Source organism: Micromys minutus (genome assembly GCF_963924665.1).
Source record: "Micromys minutus genome assembly, chromosome: 2".
Lineage (NCBI taxonomy): Eukaryota > Metazoa > Chordata > Mammalia > Rodentia > Muridae > Micromys > Micromys minutus.
Genome location: NC_137971.1, coordinates 3340670 through 3359041, shown reverse-complemented (window position 1 = coordinate 3359041; position 18372 = coordinate 3340670). Strand labels below are relative to the sequence as shown.

At 45.4% G+C, this 18372-nt stretch overlaps 1 protein-coding gene across 1 annotated transcript in view; it reads left to right on the top strand.

Annotated features, from left to right (window-relative positions):
• Positions 1-1485: 1485 nt before the first annotated feature.
• The window catches only part of ATRNL1 (attractin like 1), a 494725-nt gene continuing 477838 nt past the window's right edge, over positions 1486-18372 (top strand). The window contains exon 1 of the mRNA XM_080912593.1: positions 1486-1778. Coding sequence (XP_080768719.1) covers positions 1489-1778 — 290 coding nt within the window. The 5' untranslated portion in view covers positions 1486-1488. The remainder of the gene's footprint in view (positions 1779-18372) is intronic.

The following is an 18372-nucleotide window of genomic DNA, read 5'->3' as shown; positions in this document are numbered from 1 at the left end:
TCTGGTGAGTTTCACATTCTTGCTCATACTGCCTGCTCTTTGGTGGAGCTCCAATGACACTCGAGGGTGCTTGCCTGCAATTTGTGCGCCGCTTCCTCTCAAGGGTTCGGCGAAAAGGCCCGTATAAAGAACGCGCAAAAGTACAAGACAGAGCTCAGCTTATGCCATTAAACCTTGGAAAGTCATCTCAAGGAAGAAAGAGAATGCCGCCGAAAACTGGAATGGGCCCTTTCTGGAAAGCACCTCTGCTTTTCCGAAGTTAAAAAAAAAAAAAAAAAAAAGCTCCGGTGTCGCAATATTTTTCAAGACAGAATAGTGTCCCAGACGAAGGAGAAAATGCAGACAAGAGAAAATAAGATTTGGTGGGGGGTTCCGAGTCAGCGTGGGAAAGGGTGGCGCTCAGGGCAGTTCTTTGTTGGGTGTGGGGAGCCCCGATTCCACGATAGAGCGGCTCGCTGCAGAGGTCGCCCCACGGGAGCAGCGTCCCGCCCCACGCAGCCCCTCACCCCACCCTGCCCCTGCACCCCACAACGTGGTCAGACCGCGGTGCCTTTAAGACTCTGCTGGCTGCACATGCTCAGCTCTTTGTGTGTAGTTGGGAGTTTTTAAGGGAAAAAAAAAGAAATGTGCAGGAGGCCGGGGGAGCGCCGGGGCGGGCGCCTCACTTTGGCAGCCGCGGCCCGCAAGGCTGCCTTCCCGCCGAGGCCCCGTGGCCGGAGTGGGTTTGTCCTCCGTGGGCTCCGCAGCGAGGACCACACCTGAGAACGCTCTCCCAGCGGTGCCCTCCGGCCCGGTGGGCGCGCGGGGGAGTCCCGGGTCCCCGTCAGGGGCCGGGCGAGACCACCGCGCCTGGACCGAGGGGGAACCGGCCAGGAACGCGCGGGCGCGCCAGGCTGCGGGGACGTCCGTCCGGAGCGTGGGCTGCGGCCCCGGTCCCGGCGGCTGTGTCCGGAGGGCGGAGGGAAGCGGGCTGCTGCGGGGCCTCGGGCTGGCGGGACTGCGGCGGGGCACGGACGGCCGCCCCCCTCCCCGCGTGCTCGTGTTGGACGCGCCCATCTCGGGGGCTCCCGCGCGGCCCCGCCCTCCCAGGCGAGCCTCGGCATTCGGCGCGGGCCGCGGACGAGGCGGGGCCGCGTGGGTCCCCTCCCCCTCCCCGCCCGGTCCCCTCCCCCTCGGGTCCCCTCCGGAGCGCGGGGCGCCGGCGGCTCTCCGCTCCGTTCCCGGAGCTGCGGCGGCTGCAGGGCTCGCCTCGCCGAGGACAAGGTCAGGGGAGCGGGCGGCGATGCCCGAGCGTGACTGGAGGCAGGCGATCGGAGGCCGCCGCGCCTGGCATCCGTCGCTCGGGACCGGACAGCGGGACGGGGGTCGGCGCCGCTGAGCAGCCGAGGAACGGCGGCAGCGAGGTCCCCTGCGGCCGGGATCCCCGCTCAGCCGCGTCCCCGTGTGCGCCCGCGAGCGCAGCCCCGCCGGGCCGGGCCGCCGGGGAAGATGGAGCCGGGGGTCCGGGCCCGCTCGGGTGCCCCGCAGCCGGCCACCCCGGTGCTGTGGAGGGCTCGGCCGGCGGGCGGCGGGGGCGCCTCCTCCTGGCTGCTGCTGGACGGGAACAGCTGGCTGCTGTGCTACGGCTTCCTCTACCTGGCGCTCTATGCTCAGGTGTCCCAGTCCAAGCCCTGCGAGAGGACCGGCTCCTGCTTCTCGGGTCGCTGTGTCAACTCCACCTGCCTGTGCGACCCGGGCTGGGTGGGGGACCAGTGCCAGCACTGCCAAGGCAGGTTCAAGTAAGTGCCACCGCGGGACCCCGGACCTGAGCCCTGCCCCGCCAGCGTCGCTCCCCGCCCCGCTCTGGCCATGGGGTCCCCGGGTCCCCGAGCTCAGAGCGCCCGGGATGGGGGCCCCCGCGCTGCACCCCTCCAGCCTCGGGCTGCCCCCGGGAGCTCTAGTCGGCGCCCAGCCCGGGCTGACTCGGTGCTTTTCGCACGCCCTCAGCGGCTTGTCATCCTCTGCGCAGAAAGAATGTTCTCACTCCAATTGGTGCCAAACTCCACCAATTAGGACAGTATCTGTTTCCACCAGAAACGGTGGAAATAACTCCTGAAAAAAAAAAAAAAATCCATGGACGTTGTGAGAAGTCAGAGGTGTCAGGATTTAAAGTTGTGGCCCAGCTCCTTCCCTCTGTCGTCATGGAGCACGCCTCGGTTAGCAATCGTCGAGTGTGCTAAATAGGGTTTAAGACGGGGAAACCACGGTCTGTACCTTGTTCTAAGTTCCTAAGTCGGTCTTCCCATTCATTCCTCTCCAGTCTGTAACTTACTGGAATTTTATGCCTCCTGTTCAGAATCCACAGAGAGAAATCCGGGCAGCTAATTTAACTTAACTCGATCAAGGTTACGCAGAAAATGCTGAGTCGTGATTCCAAACCGGCCAGCTTCCTTCCAGAACATGCATCCAGAGCTGTTGGAATGTGTCAGGACAGGTCGTGGCTTTGCGTGACTTTTGGCCGCTCTATGGGGACAGCAATTTGGTTTTTCTGAAACCGAAGGTGCTAAGGAGCTTGCATCTCTGGGGTAGAGACACTGCTCCCAATTGGCTGGCGCTTCTTAAATTTCTGCCCCTATATAAAGAAGTGGGGTGGCCGTTGGGAAGGCAGAGAAGTGGGTTTTTTCTGAGAAACTGCAGGAAAGCAGTCATTAAGAAAGCTTGTCCTGGATATTAACACGAGGTTTATGGCTGATTGCGGTTGTGAAATGATATCTCTGGCTTTGAGGCAAAGGTAAAGGAATAAGGCTGACATTATTAATATATTTCAGAGTCGTTTCCTTGGAGTTTTAATAGCAGCACATTTTTCTTTACTTTTTTTCTCCCACATTTTTACGGTTACTGGCTAGAACAATACCTCTTACTCAGTGTAAAAAAATGTTCGTTTTAAAATGACACTTTGAAAACTTAAGTAGATTTTATTCTTGAGTCTTTGTTTTGGAGGTAACTCTTAGGTGAAATTTCAGGAAAATTGGTTTGGAGCAGTATTTCCAGAGTTCAAAGTTTCAGAAATGAATATGTAAGTTTTACAGATGCATTTAAAGTAATTTAAGAGAGGTATCAATTAAAAGTTTAAAACATGTTTTACAATGAGAAAGAGAGATCTGATTCAATTATGCCTCATGAGGAACATTCTTCCTTCTGGCTGAGAGCGTCAGCCAGCCCCTTTACCTTTTAAGAGAATAGTGTGTGTGTGTGTGTGTGTGTGTGTGTGTGTGTGTGTGTGTGTGTGTGTGCGTGCTGGGGCAATAGACAAGGAAAAAGCTACACTCAACTTTTGGCAGTTTTCTGCAGAGTAGGATTGTTTGAACCGTATGTAATTTTTTTGGTGGCGAGTTTGCTCCATTTATCTGAAGAGGTGCAGTGCCACAGTCTTAGACCTTCAGTCCAGTCCTGTGTTTTGTAGTCCGGATGCTTGTTAACAGCTAGATCAGCACTCTATGACTCCTTTTAGATGCTGTCCCAGTTAGTAAGAGAAATCACCCTGATCAAGTTAAAAGTAGACCAAACAACACTGAAGGATGTTCCTGAACTAGATACATTGTTTACAGAAGGAGAGCCGATGTACTTAAATGACATTAAGTCCTGAACTTATTGATATTCAAGTGCCACTTAACTTTTCTACGAAATACAAGTTATTAGGGTAAATATACACAGCACACATCTGTGTTTTCTCAGGCATACTTTTAGGGACAAAGAAAGTCTATTTGATGTTAAAGATTGCAGCTGTTTAGAAGTACAGAACTATTCTTGGTAAAATACATTGTGAGCTATGAACAGTTTATTTGAAGACCTGTTTTCATGGAAAAAGAAAGAACAGAACTTAACAATCATCGTGCAAGTCTTTATTAGGCTGAACCACAGCAGCCTTACACATAGTCGTGAAAAGTGATTGGTTAATCTTAGTAAACAGGCATCAAAGTTACTTGGTACCCTACCTTAGTCTTTTTCTACTATAGATGTTGCAGCTAGGGAATGACACATCCTTCAAATGCCTTTTTGCATTTGAAGCTTGATACTAGGGTAGACACTTAAGAGCAAATGGTATCAGAAGGGACACTCTAGACATCTTGGCATTCATTGTAGCCTTTTCTTTGTTTCCATTTGAAAAGAATAAGCCATTCAAAAATTTAAGATATTTCTGACAAAAGCAAATCAGAATTACCCCCCACCCCCTCCCCGTTTTCACTAATGCCGGACTAAAGGTTTTCCGAGTGAGACTCAGAAAGCACCTCGCCAGTTTGAAATCGAATCAAGACTATGGTCGACTCTAATTAAAGTTATATGTCAGTAGCATTGCATAATAACATTAGGCTGGAAAATATTCTCATGTAACCCATGAATAATAGTATTGATGACAAATGATATTTTTGTTAGAAGCTGGTTACATTAGTTTTGTAGAGCAGCTGAAAGTTTTATTTATAAAAATTGATATTTTGTATTGAAACTTAGACTTTTTTTTGCTACTGTAGCTTTGGTACTCATGACTAATCTCTTTAAATCTGAGGTTGGAAAATGTGTTACTATATGTGAATTATTTGTAACTGTATAGGTATAAGCATTGATTTATAGGATACTTTGTTTCATTAATAATATTTAGACCTCCAGGTTAGTCAAACTTGGATTCAGAAATGCACATATTTCTGACGGGATCACATGTTTAATAACTGCTGTAGTAGAGCAGGCACTGTGAAGAAGTGGAATGTTTTCTGTCCTCAAAAGGGGCAGGGATACAGTGTAATTACTTTTTCTAAGCTACTTTTGTTTTTGAAACAAGGTCTCCACACACCAGTGGTTGTGGAACTCACTATGTTTGAACACACAGAGATCCTCCTGCCTCTGCCACAGTGCCAGGCATAAGCTACTCTTAAGCATTGTTAATGGCAGGGACCCTTTGAGTAATGCAGAACATTGAATGTCCTCTGTCCATGTGTCTTCCTCTTCTATGTAAAATTATGATAGATAATTTATATTGTCATTTACATTATTAGAATGTGTAATCCTGCTGCAGGGATTTAAACTAATTTAAAGCACCATTCAGTCTGAACTGTCAGGTAGGTGTCCGTCCGCCTTTGGTTTCCATTGTTTGACTTCTCCAGCCAATCAGACTTCTCCTCCTCCTGCTCTCTCAGCTCCTTGTGAATCCACTGGCCTCAGGGTACTTGACACAGTCCTTACTGCTTTTACTGCTGAGCTGCTTAATCTTAGCCCGGCTGCCACTTTCTAAAGGCGGCTTTTCTGACTCCCCAGTCAGTCACGCCTTCTTAAGTACTGTGTCACGGCTTTCCCTGCTTAGTGCTTTTAAATAAAGTACCAACTATTTTTCCTTTAAATTGACACACGAGAAACTACAGCTTCATCTTCCCAACTTTTCTGTGGTCCAACTCATGCTCTGCAAATGCTATGCTGAGTTGCAATTCAAAACGAATTTTTTCTAATATGTGGCATTATTATAATATACATATTATAATATATGTATATATAATAATAAAAATGTAACATAATGCACATGTATGTATGTATGCATTTGTGTATGTGTGTATATTTGTATGTGTGGTTATTTGTGTGTGTATCTGTTTGTGCACATATATGTGCTTTGTAGTGTACGAGTGTGAGTATGTGCATATGTTTATGTGTGTGCATGTGTGTATGTGGTATGTGTGTTGTGTGTGTGTGTGTGTGTGTGTGTGTGTGGTGTGTGTGCACACACACACATGTGTGAGGCAAGCAATCCAGAGAGGGCCCCAGAACCCTGGGGACCAAAGTTACAGGCAGTTGTGAGCTAACATCCAGGGTACTGGGAATTGAACTTAGTTCCTCTGTAAAAGCAGACTGTGTTTGTAACCTTTGATCTGTTTCTGTAGCCCCTGAGCTATAATTTGTAATGAATGTATAGTTTATTTAAGTTTAGAATTTGGGAAGTTTTGTCTTATGTCTGTATCTATGAAATAAATGATCATAGCAATAATGCCATGAAAAGAGCAATCTTACTCACAAGTTCCTAAAACCTCTCTTCCCCTCCTCTTGCCTTCCCATGTCTCTCAGAAACTGCCGATCTTTGTTCTCTTGGAACAGATTTGCTGGTGTTTTCTAGAGTTTTTCTGTAAGTGGAATCATGTGTCACGTTTTCTTTAAATGGATTCCTTCACTATGTGTCATTTTGAGACTGGTTCTGTTCCTTTAATTTCAGAACAGTTTCTCATTTGTGGACACACCCATTTTGCTCTTCCTTTTGCCCTCTGATGGGATCTTGCGTCGTTTCCAGTTTTTGACTATTCCTTATAAAGTGAGTGAACTCCCTGTAGAGGTCTTTGTGTGGACTTAGGCTTTCACTTCTGTAGGAGAAATGCAAATAGTACAATGTCTGGATCTTAGGGTAATTACACAATTAATTGTTTTTAAGTTAAAGACATGTTATATGCATGAATGTTTCCCTTGCACATACGTATGTGCCCCAGAGGCCAAAGAGGGTGGGGTATCTATCCTTTGGAACTAGAGTTAGGGACAGTGTGAGCCACCCTGTGAGTGCTGGCACTTGACCTGGTCCTGGGAGACTGGCTGGCTCTGTCCCCACTGCTACCTGTTTACTTTTTCTTTTGCAGTATTTTCAGTTTTATTTTAAACGTGTACACGCAACCAAGGTTGCCTGCGGTATTTACTGTCTCTGCTTTCGTTCAGCACTTACTCCTGACCTGTTTACTTTTTAAAATACAGAAACGATTTTGCAGGCAGTCGCTTACCTTCTTGAGTAGTTATGAAAATGTGCTAGTTAATTAACGTTCTCACCAACACTTGTCTGTTTACATTGTAACGATCCTAATGGATAAGCGGTATGTCATGAGCATTTTAAAAAAAGGTTCATTTGGTGTGTGTGTTCATGTGACAGGTCAGGTGACAGGTGCAGAGTCATTGGAACTCAGGCGGACTCCTTGACCTCACTGGGCTTCACTTTGCATTCCTCAGGACAAACGGGCTCCCACATCCTGTCTTGTGTGTACCCGCCAACTGATTGACTTCCTCAGTGAGGAAACTTACAAATCCTGTGCACATCCAATTTCCCCCTTATCTTTGATTCTTATTTTGATTTCTTTCATTTATTGGATAGTTCTTTGTTATTTGGAAGTATTTTCTTCTAGGCTGGGGCTGTCTTTTATTTTCTTTATTTTTAATTTGTCGCTATTTTCTAAAATTTTTTAAATTTCCTTTTTAAATTAATTAGTTTATTTTATGCTTATATATACTTGCATACCAGAAGAGGGCATCAGATCCCATTACAGATGGTTGTGAGCCACCATGTAGTTGTTGGGAATTGAACTCACGGACCTCTGGAGAAGCAGTCAGTGCTCTTAACTGCTGAACCATCTCTCTAGTCCCTAATTTAATTTCTTATTTTTAATGTATCTCTGTGAGTGTGTGCATATGAGTGTGTGCATGTGGGTGTGTACATGTGAGTGTATATACATGAGTGTGTGCCTGTAAGCATATACATATGTGTGCATGTGAGTGTGAGCTTGTGAGTGTATACATGTGAGTGTGCATATGTGAGTGTGTACATGTGAGTATATGCATGTGAGTATGTGCATGTGAGTGTATACATGTGAGTGTGCATATGTGAGTGTGTACATGTGAGTGTATGCATGTGAGTGTGCATATATGTGAGTGTGTACATGTGAGTGTATGCATGGGTGTGCATGTTTTGTGGAATTTGCATTGTTTGGTAGAATTTACCACTTGTCTTAGGGTTTATGATGCTATGATGAATGCCATAACCAAAAGCAACACAGGAGGGAAGCGTTCATTACATCTTAGAGCTCTAAGTTGTACTTGGTCTTTGAGAGAAGGCTGCGCAGGTGCTCGAGGCAGGGACTATAGTAGAAGTCGGGGAGAAACTGTTTACCGGCCATGTTTCCCTGGCTTGCTCATTCACAACTCACAGGCATCTGCCCGGGTGTGGCATTGCTCACACTGGCTGGATGCTCCTGTATCAATAATATGTCAAGAAAATGTCCCCCACTTCTGTTGTGGGACATCTGGGTTTCCAGCTTCTGGCTACTACAAACAAGGCTGCTGTGAACATGGTGGAGCACGTGTCCTTGTGTTATGATGAGGTATCTTTTGGGTGTGCCCAAGAGTTGTATAGCTGGGGCCTTCAGGCAGAACTATTTCCAAATTTCTGACAGACTACCAGAATGATTTCCAGAGTGGTTGTGCCAGTTTGTAATTTCACCAGCAATGAAGGTGCTTTCCTCTTTCTCCACATCCTCTCCAGGAAGTGCTGTCACTTGAGTTTTTGATCTTAGCCATTCTTATTGGTGTGAGGTAGAATCCTAGGGTCATTTGATTTGCACTTTTCTCAAGATCAAGGACTTTAAATTTTTCTTCCTCCTCTTCTTCCTCTTCCTCCCCCTCCTCCTCTTCTTCTTTTGGCTAATATCCACATATTAGTGAGTACATACTGTGCAGGTCTTTTTGGTTCTAAGTTACCCCACTCAGGATGATATTTTCTAGTTCCATCCATTTGCCTGCAAAACTCAGGATGTCCTTGTTCTTAATGGCTGAATAGTAGAGGGAGGGAGGGACCTGGGTGGGAAAGGGGAGGAGAGGGGAAAAGGGGGGCAGAATCAGGTATGTGTGTGGGGGGGAGGTGAAGAGGGCCCCCAGAGGGCCAAGAGAATGAATGAAAATAAGCAGCCTGGGGGAGGGCAGGAGGTGGGGGAATCTCTAGAAAATACCAGAGACCTGGGAGGTGAGTCTCTCAGGACTCAAAAGGGCTGACCTTAGCCAAAGTGCCCAACATTAGGGAGAGGGAACTTGGAGAATCCACCTTCAGTAGATAGATATGGCCTCAAGCAGAGGTTTACTAACCCACTATCAAAAACTCTGACCCACGATTGTTCCTGTCTAAAAGAACTGCAGGCACAAAAATGTTGAAGAGACAGATGCATCTCATGGGGTGGGGGACACGAAAGCCTGACACTATTACTGATGCTATGGTGTACTTACAGACAGGACCCAGGCATGGCTGTCCCCTAAGAGGCCCTCCTAGCAACTGACTGAGACAGAAAAAGATACACCCAACCACTGGACTAAAATTGGGGACCCCTATGGTTTAATTAGGGGAAGGATTGAAGAACTGAAGAGGGAGCCACCCCATAAGACCAGCAGTCTCAGCTAAAGTAGACCCCAGGGAGCTCCCAGAGACTGAGCCACCACAGTCTCAGCTAAAGTAGACCCCAGGGAGCTCCCAGAGACTGAGCCACCAACCAGGAGCACATGTGCGTGGAGGCCCCGCACATCAGAGGACTGTCTGCTCTAGCCAGTGAGAGAAGATGCCCAATCCTTGAGGCCCCAGGGAGGGGGAGGCCTTTGCTGGGGAGAATGGGATGAGGAACTGCGGGAGGGGGGACTGAGGGGAGGGCGACCACTGGAATGTAAATAAAATCATGAAAAATTGAAAAAACACACTAAGAAAAGAAAATGTCCCACAGACTTCCCTACAGGCCAGTCTGATGGAGGTATTTTCTCAACTGTGGTTTCTTCTTTCCAGATGCCTCTCGCTTGTGTCAAGTTGACAAAAGCAAGCCAAACCAAACGGAAGCCAGACAAACAATTCCCCCCAAACAACAAACAAACAAACAACAACAACAACCACATAACAACCAGCGCTCCAGTGAAACCCTCTAGGCCTGGAGTTTTATTGATTCTCCAGAGATAACAGACACATCCCTGTCTCAGAAGTGACTTCATACACATGGCCCCAAAAGCACTGACCTCAGATTCCAAACAGACATGTCAGACCGCATGATGGTAAAAAGTGTCTGTTTCAGGGAGCCACACCAAGAACCCCGCAGTCCCATGGGAGTGGCCTCTTCTGTGGGTGAAGCTCAGGGATGGTAAAGCTTTCTTGGGGTCTGAGTGAAAACAGTTGACCAGTGGGTACCAGAGCCAGCAAGTGAAGCTCTGTCCTTCCAGATGCTCACAGCCAGAGTCGTCCTGCAGACGCCGCTGAGACGAGCTAACTTCCGTCTGCCCTACACGACAAGCACCCGGGTTCTGGGTGGTGTGTGTAGTAGGTGCCACCCCATCACAGTGCAGAGCAGGTTTCGGCAAGAGGTAATAAGTGATAGACTGGAAAAAAAATAGCTGTTTTTGTTTTTAAAATATAAATGTAAATCATACATCACACGAAGGACTCCTGTCCAAATTAAGAAACTCAAACAAAAAGGAAACTATCTGTTTAGAAGCAGGACCTGAATTCTCTTAAGACATAGAAGACCAAAAACAAACAAACAAAACCCCCCAAACCCCCCAAAACATAAAATTTATGTCCAACATCTCTAAGCACTTGGGAAATGCTAATTAAGGCTATAATTACCTCGTACCTGTGAGAAAAAGCTATTATTATTGAAAAGATGAAAGAAAGATAGCACATGTTGGTTAAAATGTGAGGAATCGGAAAACTGTTTAGCGGAGATGTAAATCACTTTACCCATTTTAGAAAAAAACCTGAAAATAGAATCACCATGTGATCTAGCAGTTCCACAACTGCCAATGTGTCTTCAATCCCACAGTTGCTGCAGCAGCGTGCACAGTAGCCCAAACTTGGGAGAATATGAGTGCTCATCCGTAGATGGATGGGTGGAAAAAAGTGAACTGGGTGCCTGGTGACAGGCTGAGGCTGACCGGAAATGACGTCATTCGCAGCATAAAATACATTGTTGCAAGTGGATAAGCCAGGACCTGGAAGAGAGTAATAGCCCTGATCTCATGTGGAGCAGAACATTTGAACTTATCCTGCGGGCTGCTTAGGAGAGAGATGGACTGGGTAAGGAAGGGGGTTCTCGGCAAATGGTAGGACCTGTACGAGATTTCAGTTGGCTGAGAGGAAGTCCTGATGTTCCCCTGTACAGCAAGGTGATTTGTGTATATTTCAAATCCTTAAAGTGAACTGAAAGTTCTTATCATACAGAAAGCTAAGTATGAGGGGTAATATGTATGTTAGTGTTTTATTTGTGTGTGTGTGTGTATGTGCACATGCATGTGCAAACATATGTGTGCATGTATGTACATTTCTTTGAAAACTAGAGGGTAGCCCTGGGTATGTGGTATTGTTTCTTACATGCTGTCTTTTCCTTCCTTCCTGTCTTCCTTCCTCCCTTCCTCCTTCCTTCCTTCCTTCCTTCCTTCCTTCCTTCTTTCTTTCTTTCTTTCTTTCTTTCTTTCTTTCCTTCCTTTTTTCCTCCTTCCCTCCCTTCCTCCCTTCTTCCTCCTTCCTTCCTTCCTCCCTCCCTTCCTCCTTCCTTTCTTTCATTTTGAGACATGGTCTCAACAAGTGTGCTACAGTGAATGGCCAATGAGTCCTAGGGTCTGTCTCTGCCTCCCTAGTTCTGGGATTCTGAGCTCTTGTCAACAACCCCAGCAAGCCACCTTCCCATCCATAGTATATACATGTTGAAACATTATATTGTACCCAGAAATGTACACACAAAGTACTTGCTAATAAATATAAAACACCCAAAATATACCCAACAAACTGGTAAATAATATTTTAACTACAAAACCTGTTTTGAGAAAGACATCTTGGGGTGGATAGATACTTCATGAGGTAAAGTGCTTGCCCGGAAACTTGAGGACTCAAGTTCAAGTCTCGGAACCCACATGCTAGTGTGTGCTCGTGGGCCCGTCTTTGCCCACAGAGTGTCCTGTGCAGCCACAGTGGGGTTTTTTTTTTTTTGTATTTTTTTTAAATGGGTGCTGGCTCTGAAGTTAGGCACCCCCCCCTTGTAGAGCCTTTACCTATGGAAGTGTCTCTCCTGCCAACCAACTATTTCTGCAGAAGGTTGTGTATTCCGTACCTACGGCTTTGCTGCTCAGATGGTTTCTGCGCTCTCAACTCTGTCTTTGTAGTGTCTGTATAAATAAATGGGCAGAGCTGTTTCCATAATTCCTCATTTACGCAGACAGTTGACCAGTAGTTTAGAGCCTAATCTAAGTTAATGTGTCTCTGCTTCTTAGATCAAGAACAGGCGGATTATAGTTAATGGTAGTTGTGTGCAGTGGTTTACAATCATTGCACAATTCCACAGGATATAGCAGAAAGGTTTTCATGATGGGCAAGGCCAGCCTGGGCTATGCAGAAAGTCCTAGGCTAGCCAGAGTTACATTGCAAGGACCTGGTTTAAAAAATTAAAAGTTTGAAATTTAGAGTGCATTTTCCAAATTTTGTCAAATAGTTTAATTATGTGTTACTTAGATTTCTGGAGATCCGCATGGGGTGGCAATATGAGGGTATTAGGAATAAGAAGTAAATGAATAAATTGAAAACTAGGTGTTTGTGCTCACCTGTGGTTTGGGAGTTAGTTTTAAGACTCTTGTTTTATAATAGTTCCGGATTGTGCAAAAGTTCAAAGTGTAACAGCAGTGTTATGGGGTGACAGTTGGAAGGATTAAGAGAAAATCAGAGATTTGAAAGAGAAAATTGTTCTTATTGTAGGGCATGAGTGGGCCTTATTGTGGGGTGTGAGTGGGCTCTCACTGTGGGGTGTGAGTGGGCTCTCACTGTGGGGTGTGAGTGGGCTCTGTGGGTGAGTGGGCTCTCAGTGTGGGTGAGTGGGCTCTCAGTGTGGGGTGTGAGTGGGCTCTCACTGTGGGGTGTGAGTGGGCTCTCAGTGTGGGTGAGTGGGCTCTCACTGTGGGGTGTGAGTGGGCTCTCAGTGTGGGTGAGTGGGCTCTCACTGTGGGGTGTGAGTGGGCTCTCAGTGTGGGTGAGTGGGCTCTCACTGTGGGGGGGAGTCGGCTTATTCTTACTCCTACATCTTAGTGGTGAGAAGTCATTTCCATTCCATCTTCACGGCTCATGTCAGCCTCCGCTGTAGTAAGTAGAGGGAAGTCAAGCTCTTGCTAGAGCCTTCAACTGGCAATGTGGGATAGAGGTAAGGTCCAGGGCTGTGGCCTTAGAGATCCTCGTAGTACCTCCGATACTGAGCCGCGCAGGATGAAGCATTGGGTATTTCTGCGGTGTAGCCTAAGTGGAGAGCAGAGAGATTCCTTCATATTCCTCTAAGGACGAGGGGAGAGAGGTGTTATGTAGTTCCTACAGCATGCGTTTTTGGGGGAAGGAGAAATATTTTAGGCTATAGGCAATGAATTGGTGAATACAGGACAGGACTAAGCCGTTGGGAGAGAGTAGTCTCTAGGTCAGAAATGTTGACAGAGATTGAATTAGGACCTGAGGCAGGCAGATCTCTGAGTTTTGGGTCAGCATGGTCTCAATATGAAGTTCTGGCAGAGTATGACTCTGTTTCGAAACAAAAACAAAAAAGAAAGTCACTTATTTTGATGGGGGGCATCTGGTGGTATTTGTATTTTTTAAAATTGATATCTCCTATAATTGGGCCACGGTTTCTTATTTCTTTGCATGGTCTGTAATTCCTTTCTGTTGTAGACAGGATGTCTCTAATGAGATGCCTTTGAAAGTTCCATTCGCCTTTGTTTTTGCTGTGGATTATGTTTGTTTATTGGGTTTTCTAAACTACTTTCTAATGATTTTATTTTTTACTGAGTGATCTCTGGTGTCACCATTTCTTTACTTTGTGGTCAGCTACTATTTTGATGATGATTTCCATGATTACTTGGAGCCAAGGAATAAGGAACTGATAATCTTTGCAGATTTCCTGTGAGTCCTCGAAGGGAAGCCAAATTAAGACTCTACCTTTGTTTTGTTTCTGCTTGTTTTGAGCTAAGGATAAGCGGAAGTTGTATCCTGGTCCTTTTGGAGCATGTAGTCTGGCTTAGACAGGCATGTAGCTTCCTAAGTTCCCGGCTGTAAACCTGCCTGGGGTTTTTCTGTCCCTGTCTTAAAGGAACTCTGGGTCATCTTCTAATTGTCAAGGAAGCTTCTGGCAGGTGTCTCTGTCAGGAATATTGTTCTGTTGTTCTTGTTTTGGTATTAATTGAATCTGACATTTTGTTATTGACTGTTTCTTTCCTTCCTTCCTTCCTTCCTTCCTTCCTTCCTTCCTTCCTTCCTTGTTGTGTGTAGTTTTGTGCTACCTACCTTTGCTCCAGGAGGTGACCATGCCCCGACCCAGCTTCCCTGAATCCGAGGATAAAAGACACACACACACACACACACACACACACACACGTTGTTCATTTTCAACTTGCCTTCTTGGCACAGTTGCTGGGTGCTCTTATCTCCTGCCTGGAAAAGGATTCCCTCATCAATACTCTTAGCTCCACTCCTCCCACCTGCCCGAACTGTAGCTGATCAGTTGAATCTAGTCCTTGCTAAACTTCTCTGATCACCTGCCTATAGGAGCGGCAACCACAGTCCACAGGTCCTTCCAAGAACTCACATAGTTGCCTGGTTCTCCTCTCTTCAAAGCATAGAGAAACTCCTCCTCTTCTTCTTTGCACCTATCTTTTCCTTCAGGGACCCTGAAGTCCCAGCTGTACCTTCTGTCCAACAGTTGACCCATTGCTTCTTTACTAAGAGTTAAAAAAAAACGGGGAGCAGGATCTTACCGTCAGAATCACCCCTTCACTTTCTTTCTTTGTTTCTTTTTTCTTTTCTTTTCTTTTGAGTATTCTGATATGATTAAGTAAGCTGGCATGGATTCCTTTTTTTCTCTAATCTCTGAAAGAAATTACAAAACATTATTATTATTATTATTATTATTATTATTATTATTATTATTATTACCACCACCAATGAAGCCATCTGTGCCCATGGTATTTTGATACCTTGTTTGTGTGTTTGTTTAACTATAAAGTTCTTTAGCAGGTATAGGACTTCGTAGATTTTCTATTTCTTCATTGTTGGTTTTGCGAAGTTGTGAGTTTCTTTAGACTCCCCTCACCCCCATTTTATTTAAACCATCACATTCATTGACAGGAAATTTAAAATCCCATTTTTTTCTATTGAATTAGTAGTTATAATAACTCCATTATAACTCCATTTTTGATAACTAACATTTTCTTTCTTTCTTGATGGGTTTGTTAGGAGTTTAACAACTACTATTCTATATAAAATACTTTTTATTTACATAGTTTTCTCTTTTTGATGTAATTTTACAAGTTTGAGAATTTCTGTTTGTCTTTTACCACCTCACTCCTTACAGTTCTGTTTGAATGTGTTCTAGTTTCCCGAGTTATAATTTAGTTTTTAGATATAATTAAATGTTTAGTTACAATTTTGTTTTTCAGTTTTCTAATACTTATGTTTAGAGCAATACATTGTGCAAAGCATTTGTTTAACTTTTTCATCTTACAAGCTTTAGTAGGTTGTGATTTTTAGAATGAGCCAATTTAAAATGTTTTCTAGATGCCCTTGTGACTTAGTACTTTGTTTCTTAATCCCAAGACATTTAGGGCCTTTTAACTTATATTCTACATTATTATACATGAGCTGCACAGATTTTTATCAGCATGATTATTAGAGCCAACTTTCATTGATTAAACTGAATTAATTCACTTCTGGTGTTATTTACTGTTATGGCCAAAGGACAAGTAACCAGTTCCTTTAAGTTTGAAGTGTTTTATTTGTTCGTTTTTGTTATTTTAATCCTGACTTTTGAAATACAATTGCTGCAGGCTCAGAAAGTTCAGAAAATATGTGGGAATCCAGGTTCTAAATTCCACGTAATTAGACAGAGCCCTCCTAACTTTCATGGCTCCATGGTTTTTTGTTGTTTGTTTTGCTTGTTTTGTTTGTTTTTTGTATTATTTTTAGCATATGACTTGTGAGGGCCATAAAGTAAACCTATGAGAGGTCACGACAAGACACCTACTCATTTTGTTAAACATTAGGGAAGTCACTGACACACTGCACCAGAGTGGCTCCTTCTCTACATCACTGTGCTTTTCACAGCAGCAAACTAATTCTACTGTCTTCAAAGACCTTACAGAGGGTGGGGAAGGAGGAGGTGCTGATGGTAATGGAGTAGGAGGAAGAAGAGAGTGAATTGTGTGGAGGTCAGAGGACAACTCTTTGGAGTTCTCTCCTTCCACTCTGTGGGTCCTGGGGATCAAACTTGGGCTGTTGACTTAGCCACAACTACCTTCACCTGCTGAGCCATCTTGCCAAGTCCAATGTCACTGTCTTTATAATTGCCCGTGGGACTAAATTTCTTAAGTACCTCTACAGATATCACAGAATGTTCTGCATTAGTCAGCACAACTACGTAACATGTACCTTTGGAAAGTCTGGAGACTGACAGGAATGGGCAGAGGTCGGCAGTCAGCTAGCACAGGGACTGTTGGAGTTCAGTTCCTCATGGAAGTGCCTGGGGTGAGGGAACTTGGGCATCATCAATGGAAAGAGCCAGGGAAGCCAGAACACTTATGTTCTTAGGATGGAACTATTTGTGGGGATAAAGGCTGTTCCTGGGAGGAGGTAGATTCATAATCAAGTCTCACCATTTGCATGAGCAAAGTGAGTTTTAGCTGTCTGAGGAGCCCTTCAACAAAGATTCAGATGCCTTAGAAATCATACCAAAGGTATGGAAGTGTAAGAAAGTCTGCGAGATTGTGAGCTCAGCACTGCCAAGGTCAGCATTGCACTACAGTATGTGTACCTTCAACTATCAAGATAGCAGCAAATTATTTTATAAAGTTGTGCTAAATTATTCACATGAGAACTTTTCCTACCTCTTTGCCCACTATATGCTATTGTCAGCATTTTACCTTTCTGTTGGGTGCACAGAGGTGTGACATTGTCAATTTATCTTGCAGCAACTTGGTACTAGTGTACTGGGCTTTAATATACTTAGGAAAGAGAATCACAGTTTTAACAAAAACTCATGTGGATCGTTAGAGAACTGAGACTGAGAACCCGGAAAGAACTGAGAGCAGGCCCCCGCTGGCTACGGCTGAGCTAGAACCGCGCAGGGTCCGTCCTCTCCATCCGAGGCTGACATCTTGCTTGGGGGGCATGGCCGAGGCTTGATGAATAGAGAGGTTATCTTGGGGCTACGGTGAACTCACTGAGGAACTTGCTCTGAAATATTTTATAGGACGCTGAGGAAAGCTGTTCATGGGAGTGTCTTGCCCTAGGGCTTTGTTTAAAAACAAACAAGCTAACAAACAAGGCAACAAACGTGGCGGGTTGGAAGCTGGGGGAAGCTGTAAGTGGCTGAATGCTGCGGGCCAAGGTGTGGTGTAGGCATTTAGTGTTGGCAGCTGCACCAACGGTGGGACTAGGGAAGCAAAGTCCTTTTCTCCCCAAGCCTCTTCCAGGGCACTGTGAACAAACCATGCCAGCTCACTGTAAAACTCCTGCCGTCTGGCAAAGCGAAGCGATGTGAAGGGTCTGCATGGATTTTCACGTAGCGGGCACACGGATGAGTGGGAGGTGAGAAGATACCAGATGGGTGGCTGGTACAGTGCCCCCACAGAGATTCGGCTTCCGAAGGAGCCTCCTGGACGTATTGTAACTGCCCTATAACCACCTGAATCACTGTGTTCACCTGAAAAGACACACTTCTTACAGGGAAAGAACTTTTTACCTTTGCGGCAAGATGAGAACGCCTAATCCCCAAGGCGTTGTATTGACCATCACTTGTCGGGATTCTTTTGTCCTCTCTCAGCCACACTGAGCGACCAGCCTAGCTGTAAAATTAGCTTCTGACTGCTCACATGCAAAGGAGAATTGTGGGAAGAGTGAAACTTACACATGCACGCTCGCGCCCCCCCCCCCCAGCGCTCGCCCCCGCGCATGCGCTGAAGCTATGCCAACTTTTAAAAGAGCATGCTGGAATTTGATTGGTGTAGTGACCTGGCTCTAACCCAGATCTCGCTTTCTCTGTTATCCTGATATAGTTGGGAAATTACCTGTCATTTGTGCTTGAATTCTACTGGAACCTGTCCACTACAGTCTTAATTTTGATTATTGTACTTTTCTGTACCAAAAAATTTCAGAAATACCCTACCCCACTTCTTTTTAAACTTTTGAGTTAGTTATTCCCAATGTAAATATTTTTCTTTTTGGACTTAGCACGTATTTTAACGAATACATCATATGATAGTCATGGAGCATTTTGCCATCTGTAAGCGGTGGAACTTCCTCTTGCCTGGATGACTCTTGCTTTTGTGTTAATCGGGGTTTCTGGAGAACAGAGCTGATTGGATGAAGGAGTATACATCTGTTAGGGGTCCTGGAAGTCTAGCCTCTGCTCTTTCCAGATGGGAGGATAGATGAGACCGGGAATCTCACAGGTCCAGTCTGGTGCTGGAGTCCAAGGGAGGACCTAGAGCTCCACCGTTTTTCAGTCCAAATTGGGATCTTGAAGAAGTGGGTTCTGACAGTGAGGCCAGCAGACAGGAAGCGCAGGCTTT